This window comes from Apis dorsata, unplaced genomic scaffold (assembly GCF_000469605.1).
Source record: "Apis dorsata unplaced genomic scaffold, Apis dorsata 1.3 scaffold_87, whole genome shotgun sequence".
Lineage (NCBI taxonomy): Eukaryota > Metazoa > Arthropoda > Insecta > Hymenoptera > Apidae > Apis > Apis dorsata.
In genome coordinates this window covers 26,525-36,272 of record NW_006263385.1, presented here as the reverse complement: position 1 = coordinate 36,272, position 9,748 = coordinate 26,525, and the positions used below count along the sequence as shown (strand labels likewise).

General features: G+C 37.5%; 2 protein-coding genes across 3 annotated transcripts in view; one reads left to right on the top strand and one right to left on the bottom strand.

Moving 5' to 3' along the window:
• Positions 1-2,907: 2,907 nt before the first annotated feature.
• Positions 2,908-8,443, bottom strand: LOC102679981 (putative mediator of RNA polymerase II transcription subunit 26). The gene is given in 5 exon segments (XM_031508445.1): positions 2,908-3,588; positions 3,906-4,768; positions 5,298-7,854; positions 7,857-7,908; positions 8,378-8,443. Coding segments are annotated over 5 exon segments (4,020 nt in total). The 3' UTR covers positions 2,908-3,106.
• A 45-nt stretch (positions 8,444-8,488) lies between these two features.
• The window catches only part of LOC102677194, a 1,968-nt gene continuing 708 nt past the window's right edge, over positions 8,489-9,748 (top strand). Inside the window, exon 1 of one of the 2 annotated variants that reach the window (XM_006611298.2) lies at positions 8,489-9,068. The gene's annotated coding sequence lies outside the window, so the exon portion shown is untranslated. Of the gene's footprint in view, positions 9,086-9,748 lie in introns of both variants that reach the window. The other variant, XM_006611297.2, reaches the window with a different exon arrangement.

The following is a 9,748-nucleotide window of genomic DNA, read 5'->3' as shown; positions in this document are numbered from 1 at the left end:
CGAAATATACTTTATATATATATATATATATATTTTTTTTTAAGACTTTTAAATATAAACGTTTTAAAAACTTGACCAATCTTCGTTTTTGAGAAAGATCGTATGGTATGGATCGTATGGTGGTGGACAAAAGGACATCTTGTTTTCTCAGACTACAAGGACTTTTGTAAAAACAAGGCTTCGTTCCCTAAAATAATGCATGCCGACCAAATTTCTTGGTATATCCTGGCTCAAAAGCCTTGTTCGAACGAAACGAACACGCCGTTTGTTTTGCACACACCGTTTTCCGTCTTTTCTGATTGACATGGGACGTTTTTCAAAGCTTGTTATCGTGGCAAATCCTTCTGTTCTTCTTTCACTGCTTCTATGAACCACTTTTGATGGTTATTAAAAAAAAAAAAAAAAACTAGAAATATTTTTCAAATTTCAATAGAAAAAGTTTACAGGAATGATTTCTAATATATGATGAAAGTTCTATTTTTTCATAGTGATTGTAATTTCACAGTTGTTTCTTTCCATTATTTGATGACCAATCACTATAAAATTTTACACATAGAATAATTTATTTTTTTGTTTTATGCTTCAATATTATGGAATAAAATTTAATTGTTTTCCTCAAGAAATAAATAATCTTAACGGATAAAATTACTAATGTCTTTCATCTCTTTCTCTCTTTATGACGTGCTTCATTAGAGTTGATATATTTTGAGTAATTCGATAGCCAACAATTTGTTATCTTTCAGATTGTCCTGGAATTTTTTAACACGAAGTCTGTCAGATAAGATAATAGCACATTATATAAATAAGTAAGAGCAAGAATTGCCTGATAGTGGAGATTCTCATCTGGATTCGAATGATCCTGCAGAAATTGACACATTTACAGTGGTTGTATGCGGTTCTCTCCGACGGGGTGCCACCCGTGGCGTCACCATTCATCCTGGACATACGGTCGAAGCGGTTTGTGGTCCAGGAAGAAGTCGTTGACATCATAATGTGACGTCTAGATGCTTACGGTTCTCCTCGCCCCGTGAAATCAACCGTTCGATCTTCTCGATGACAACTTGTTCAAAAATATCCGCGGCCGTGTTAAGAATAATTTCTGTGTCACGTGCCGCTTATCTTTCATTTCAACCTAAAATATTTAAGAAAATTAATCTTCGAATCCTTATACTTTGCTGTAACCTATTTCAATCTTTATTTATTTATCTATCGATAAATATTTTTTACCATATCATTTCGATTCTATAGAAAATCATATTAATTATACATACCCGATTTATCATAGATAACGGCTATGAGATAATATTTCAAACATCTTGAATTTGACTTGTCCATATCAATTTCATCAAATTCCACCATTCTACAAACTTATAATCACAATTAACGTACTTATAATCCAATGATTAAGTAAACGAGACAAACGATTATTATCATAATTGAGTTAAAATCGAACCGTCTAAAGATCCAAACGTAATTATTCCTCATTGAAAAGGAAGGGGAAGTGTCAGTCTCCAGCAGCATAAAAACACAAATTTTTGATGTCTCGTGGGACAAGACGGAAGCCGACACAAAACGTTTTCGCATTGACATCGATTCTCTTTGTAGAGAGAAGGCGAAGAGGCAAGATACGAGAAAAAGAAGAAGAGAGGAGAAAGAGAAAAAAAAAGAGGAGGGAAGTGTAGAACGTGAAGGAAGGACGACGCGGTTGCGTAACAATGCGAAAACGCAAGAGAGCATCCAACGAAAAGCTCGTATCACGTTCCCATAAGTGGCAGGGCGCGAGAATCCCCGCAGAGACGTCCTCACGCTTTTCTCTCTTTCTCTCTCTCTCTCTGTCTCTCATTTTTCCTCTCTTTTTCTCTTTCACCCTCGACAGCACACCGTCGCTTCTCCCTCTTTCTCTCCATCCTTTTCTTCCTCCTCTTGTATTTCTCTCCTCTCCTCTCCTCTCTTTCTCTCTCTCTTTTTACTTTCTTTTTCTTCGTTCACTCTCTCTCCTTTTCTCTCTTTCGCAACGCAACGTCCACCATGTGCGCACAACGTAAAAAAGGGGGGCACAACGCGAAGAGGCGCCAGGTATATACGTACGTACGAAAAATTCCATGGTGACGGCACCCTGGGTATCCCGTGGCGAGATCTGAATAACCCATAATTGCTAACCCTCCATTCACGTGCACGCCTCTGCCGTGGTTGCTCGTTTTCCTCGAACAAAGACGTCTCACGTAACTGGCCGCGACACACGAATTCATTCGGGGACGAAGTTTGCCGCTTTCGACCCCCGGAGATCGTTCGTTCGAGCGTCGACTATCTTCGACTGGGTAACTATGCGCATTGTAATAAGTACTTACGCGTTCCTCGATCATTTACTCGATGATGGTAGACTAGAAAGCCGAGTGGTTCAGTTCGTGGGACAATTAGAAGGTACGTTTGAGAGTTGAGAACAGAAATTTTATTGAAATGTACGGGATTATTTTTTTGGTGTTGGAAAAAATTTTTGTAAACATCCACAGTATGCATATATAAATATTTAATAACGCTCCTTAGATAAAATGTCTCACGTAATATTTGAAACGATATAGAAAAATTGGAGATCTCGTCGATTTTATCTTTTTGCTTTGGAATAAATAAATTAAATAAGATTGTTTCTAATTTATAAATTCGTTTGAAAGGTAAAGGCAATTTTACATAGTTGGCAATTTTACATAGCTTGAAATATTATATATTGGAACGTTAATATTTTAACTAAGGAGAATATAAATATTTTTTAAAAAATATTTAAGATATATACATGTTTGAAATATATATTTAATTTTAAAAAACGAAATAGGAAGACAATTTTCGTAATTGATTGACAGCGAAGTGGAATTTTATAAATGGTTCTAATAAAGAATGAAAAAATATAATTTATTATGTTCTTCATTTCGTTATATTCGATATAAAAACAGTTGATCTATACTCTATATAATCAATTCTTAATTTACATATATTTTATCATTTTTTTTTTTTTTTTTAAATAAACTACTCCCGGGACTACACGAAAAAGCGTAGAACTTTAAAAATAAATTATATACCATTCACTTTCTTTGTTATTGACAGTATATTTTAATTATTGACAGCCGTTGAACCACGAAAAGAACCACGTATTGCTAACACTATCATCATCATCTGCTTCTGGCATATCGTCAACATTTTCTTTTAAAACAGGTACATCCGGGTAGTTCAAGTCTTCGTGGAAAATCCAGAATTTCTTTTCCGGTACCAAATCATTCCAAACGACATCATTGTTCTCATAGGGTTCCTCGTTGGAAAATTTCCTCAATCGATCGTTCAGTAATTTGGAATCTTGCAAACTGCTTATAAGATTCAAGGGAAATTTTAAGTTTGAAAATTTCATGTCTCTCTTCTTCAATTGCTCTCTACACGGACTGATAACACGTTCTAAACCGGATACCACTTTTTTCTCATCCTTTCTCTTTTTCGGCATTATATCTTTCTTGCACTCCTCGATCTCTCTTCGTTCTCTGTCCACCCTTTCTTTCGCAGATTCTTTTGCTTTTTCGCTTTCTGGGATTATCGTTTTTTTCCTATCTATAGCCATAAATGAACAGGAAATTTCTCCAAATTTAATATAATTAAATAAAATATTTGCAACAAAAACAAAATTTATCTTATTCTTAAAAAACGAAAAATTGCTAATGTCGATATACTTTTCTTAAATCGATCGAATATTTAAAAACAAAAAAAAAAAAAAAAATTGAAAAATTTAATTATCTCTTAATCATAAAATTTTGCAAACAGACGTTTGCAAAAAAAATAAATACGATGAGTATTTTTATGTATCCGTACACCGAAAAATTCAAGAATCAACAGAGAAGTTGAGAATAATTTATGGAAAAATTGGTCACCTTTGCACATTTGTTCCCTCTTTTTGCCGCATATGTTTAAAGTGTTCGTATTCTTAGTGCCATACTGACCCTCCTTGATCATGGTTATACTACTGCAACTCAATTTCCCTGAAGTCTTTTTACAAGGATTATTATTTGTGTCGTAACTTGACCTTACCTTTTTAGAAGAATCATCCTTCTTCTTAGATCCTCGTGACCTCACCGTCTTGCAAGGATCGTCCACCACCTTCGTAGGTCTTTTGCAAGAATTTTCTTCGTTATCGTCGCAGAGGACAGGTTTCACCCTCTGGCACGCATCGGTATCCTTCCTAGACTCCCTCTTACAAGTCTGCCTCTTGCAAGCATTGCTATTATTGTCGCAGGAACCCTTCACTTTTTTGCAATTATCCTCTCCTTTCCTATCGCCCTGCACTTTACACTTGTTCGTCTGCCTTTTGCACCTGTTCTGTTTACACCTTGTCCTGTCGTCGTTCCTCTTGCATTTCGAGAAATTGCATTTCGAGGGCGAGATCAATATCTTTTGGCTCACTTCTCTGCTCTCCTTCGCTCCAAGCAGGGGGATGGCAAAGGCTGGCAACGAGGAAAATCGTTTCACGCTTTTCATAGCTTTCGGCCGTCTGATGTAAGCGGAATTAGTGAAATTCCTTTTCCCGAATTTCGCCGAATTTCTGCTCCCACTGTCGTCCCTTGTCGACCGTCTGTTCACGTCTCTGTTCGTGTCTCTGTTCACGTCTTTGCTTCTCGGTTTCGTGCAGAACTCGGTACCTCTGTTTGTGCTGTCCGAATTTGTCGTTGTCGAACTCCTTTCGTTTCGACTCCTCCTTCCAGGATAGGAATTGTCGCGTCTACTTCGATTCGGATTCCTATATATATATATATATGTTTTCGCCAATCGTTATTCGACACGATCCATTCGTTTGTACGTATGTAAAATTTAAAAATTAAATGTATAGATGAAAAAGATTCGCGGAAAAAAATTTTATATATAGTATCAGAGATACTATATAATACTATTTTTTTGTTTAATTATTGTCCAATTTAATTATTTTTTTTTTATAATAAAATAAAACTTGCAATAGTTCGTTTCATCAATTTCCGAGAAAAAAAAATTCATTGGAGATTCGTGAACTCGAAACGATCGATTTTATCTAGGTATTGGTACGTTTCGAGTTTACAAAAAAAAGAAAAAAGAGAAAAATGAAAAAAGAATGGGAAAAAACATTTAAAAAATACAAAAAATATCAAATAAAATGGGAAAAAAAGTAACGAAAAATAATAATAATAAAAGAACGTTTAGAGTTTAAAAAGTACAAAAACATAAAAATGCAAAAATTGTTCTTTTACGCAGATGGATAATAAAGCAAGAGTTACACAACTCTCCCTCCCCGTTACCTGTTATTGTCTCTGTTACACTTCTTTTGCGACCTCGGATCGGTACAAAACTCTCGTATCTCCTCGTCTTCTTGCGGCAAACAGGTTGGATCGTAATGGACCATTTTGGTAGCGTTGACGATGTGTTTCGTGTTCGGGCATTGAAACTTGGTGTAATCGCAATCTGTCGGTGTTTGTAGCGCCGGACAACAGTAACGCTTGCACTCCTTCTTGTTGCACTTCTTGTCTTTCCGGTTCTTCAAATTCTGGTTCTCCTTATTCTTGCTCCGTAAATTCATAGTGGAAGTGGATATATTGGACGAGGGATTCCTCGTGTTCATGATCGCGCGCAGCCCGTTCTCCGATTCCCTGGCGAACGGCAATTTTTTGGTCAAACAGTTGGAACTGTTGGAAGCCGATCTCCTATTCGTGAACGGGGGATAGGAGGCCGGTGGTTTCCGCGATCCCCTCCCAGAGTTTCCAGCCATGGAGGACCCTTTACCACCGCCCATCTCCGACCCCTGAGAATTCTTGGCCGAGTTGGCCCGCAACAATTTAGCCTGTGTCGCGGCACAAGGCGAGGTTGGAACACGAGGCTCGTTCTCGTAAGGGCTGGCTATGTTCATGATTGGTTTCTCCATGGATTGGAAGGCAGGCCTGCTGCTGTTCGACTTTCGTGGCGCGAAATACGTGGTTTCTGGATCGCTTTGTTTATTCTCGATTGTTTCGGGAGTAGATTTGAAAAATTTTAATTTCAATTCTTCGCTTGGTGATTCCATGTTTTCCGTTCCCTTTGTCGGTTCAACTTGAGGATTTGTTGATGCAAGTTCAGAATCGTTCATATCACTCTCCACCTCTCTCATTTCCATCTGTTCGCTTCTCGACGGCTCGCTCACCTCCCCTTCGTTCGCCGTTTCCGTCGCCGTTTCCATCGCCGTTTCCATCTCCCCAACGCCTCTCGACGCGTGTTGAGAAACGTTTCTATCGCTTTCGAAATACGCCTGCGATCTGCTCTCCTGTAAATTCTCCTCCATTTCGTCCGCTCTCAGCATTTCCAACGCGTATTTCGAACTGATTATATCGTCCTCCGGAGGATTCGTTTCCTCCTTCACTTGCGATTCCACCATCACTTCCGGCTCCGCCACTTTTTCCGTCGATTCCGCCGCTTCTTTCGCTCGTTGTTGTTGCTGTTGCTGTTCCTGTTCCTGTTGCTGTTTTAATTTTAATTGTAGTTGTTCCTGTTCCTGTTTTAATTTTAATTGTAGTTTCTCCTGTTCCTGTTGCTGTTGCTGTAGTTGTTGCTGTAGTCGCAATTGTTCTTGTTGTTGTTGTTGTTGTTGCTGCTGCTGCTGCTGCTGTTGTTGCTGTGACTGCTGCTGCTGCTGTAGCTGCTGTTGTTGCTGCTGCTGCTGCTGCTGCTGTTGCTGCTGCTGTTGTTGTTTTAATTGTAGTTCATGTTGTTGCTGCACCGTGGGTTCGGGCACCTTTGCAAATTGAAACGTGCTACTATCGTTTATCGTTACATCCACCTTTTTCACCTCGGGGGTCGAATTCAACTTTTGCTCTTCCGTAGAGGGCGTTTGATTCGAGGCGATCGGCGTTATCGATGGGTCGGGAACCTGCGACACCTTTTTCCCCTCCGCTTCACCCACCAAATTTTTCTCGCTGTTCTCCTGCTTCTTCATTATCGGCGGCATAGGTTTGGGGATATTCTTAGGCGGTTTAGAGGAAAACTGTACGGACGGTTGCGTCTGATACTTCATCTGGCTTGTGGAAAAATCGGTTTTCAAGATCGGCAGGTATTTAATATCCTCCTTTTTAGGGGTGTTAGGATTGCCGACCAGCAATTTCGTCGTGGTGGATATCTTCTGATTAGAGGCGGTCACCGCGCTATCCATATCCGTCCCCTTCTTGTCGATCTTCGATCCCTCGATGATGGAATTGCCTTTGCCGATCAATTTATTCCTGCAAAATATTTCCTCCACGTTCTCTATAGATTTCGTGGTCAAGCATATCGTATCACTTTTCGCGTCGCTATTCTTCGCCTTCGACCGGGATCTGTCCGCGTAATTGTTCGAGTTCATCTGCTCTTGCTGCTCGTCCTTGGTGAGAATATCGAAATCGTAAGACTTTCCACCTGGCACAAATGCGAAGTCACCGGCCTGCTCGTTTCGAAGGGTTTTATAACCCTTCAATTTCCATTTGAGCGTTTTCGGAACAGGATTCCCGTCCAACAGGGACACCAAACTGTCCTGTTTCAAAACGTTCTGCAGCTTCAGACAGCTTATCGGAGTCTTCGATTTCAAATCGAACTGGGAATTGTACCGCTTCAAATTGGAAGGCGGCACCGTTGAAATATTGTGGATCAAATTAGGCGACCCTGATTTCGATACTTCATCGACTTCGTTCGTTGAGATTAACGAGGTTGAAACGATGTCCTTGGACGAGGGACATTTCTTCGCATCCTGACAGTTTTCTTCCTTCGAAGAGAACTCGAAGAAACTCCAGAATCGTCGGGATGACGCTGTTGTGTGAAGTTGCGTCGATGATCGCTGATTTAAATTTAAATCGTTTCGTTAAAATCTTTCTTTCTTTCTTTCTTTCAACTGGAGAAACGAAACAGTTTTTTTTTTTTTTTTTTTTTTTTTTTTTTTTTTTTTTTTTTTTTTTTTTTTGCCTATCGATCATTTCAAATCGGATCAAACACGTTTTATCTTTTTTGTCCAACATCATCGAATCTAAACTAAAAATTTAGAGAGAGGATAGAAATTTCACGGGCAAAGAGAGATGCGTTTATTATTATGGTATTATCGTAACGAACAACGAAAGGTAATTAATAACGAGATACAAGAAGGGGTGAAGAGGTTAATGGAATTTATGCGAGTTGTGTCACGTACGATTAGATGATAAAAATCTTGTGTTCATCGAGTGTAGTTAATTATTTAATAAAGGATTAAATAGGATAGAACTAGATTGTACAATTTTAATGCAATTTTTAATGCAACGTACAATCGACGATGCATCGATTGAACGACGGGGGAATAAAAATATTATACGGTTAAAGTAAGCCTTATCGACGAATTATCGATAATAATACGCACCTGAAAACTTTTAGAAGGAAAAACATGAGGAAGATCTTGCAAAACTAATGCCCTAATTCCTTTCATTGTGATTTGAACTTTAACGTTTTATTATGCAATTTGAATAGGTTCGTCATAAACACTTAAAATTTTGAAACTGTGATTATAATTCAAATGGAATATGTCATTCCCGACTCTTCAGTGACGCGACATTTTGAACGATTACTGAACGTGCATTTAATTAACAATGGTGGATCGGGCGATCCTCGGTTACCGAAACATATGAGAATCGACTCTCGATTTTACGTGATCGAGATACGAGTGCATGGATCACTCGACCATCATCGAAAATCCATTTTTAACCATTTATTGACACGCGACAAAGAAATATTAACGGCCAACTTAACGATAAATAAATAAATAAATCGAAAACGATGTCCTGTTGTTTTTCGAGGCGTAGTTCACACGTGTGAGGAAAAATTTGTCGTTCGTATCATGGCGAGATAATTTCGTTTCTGGCAAAAAGATTCTTTTTTTATGAATTCTTTTTCCTTTTCCTTTATGATGTAATTCCTTTTCTTGTAATGTAAAATTATGTAAAAAGAACAAGATTCGAAAAGACTATTACCAAATTTCGAAGAGGTTGGACATGAACGAAATCAGAGTGTTCACTAAACAATCTTTTGTGCCTATTTTAAGGAATTCCTCGCTGGTATCGTAATTTTTCACGTAATTATATCTTTATCTATATCTAAATAAACAAAATATTATATATTTATGGGCGGAGAACTCAAACGAATCTCTCTAATCAATCTAATTTAAGATTTTAAATCTCGTTTATCAAAATCAACCATCAACTTTTTAACGACGTTTTCCACTCCAATCATATTTCATCTTCGTCGATTATTTCGTGTGTCGAATTAATTATCGAATTTTATATTATTTTTATTACTTCCTACATTTCTAACGTTTTCATTCATCGTTCATTTCATTCATTCGTTTAAACATTTCGTTCCTTTGCGCTTCAACACGATAAATAATCGGTCAAGGATTTTTGATAAACATTGATGTTTTCGAATACGTAATATGGATGGAATAAATTCATTTTAAAACAATCAAGCATACATATATATTTTTTTTCGTATAACGTAACAAAATTTAATCGATCGAAACAACAATTGAAAAATTATATACGAATATTAACAACGATTCATATTTTAACGTAACAAAATTTACTTTATATAATAAAAAATAAAACGTCGTCGGAATAAATATCCCATTTGATATCTTTCAATTTTTTAACTCTTCTATAAATCTTAAAAATAACGATTGAATTTTTCGCGAAATTTATCGCGAAAATAACACGCATAACATTTCAATCTAAGATTTAAA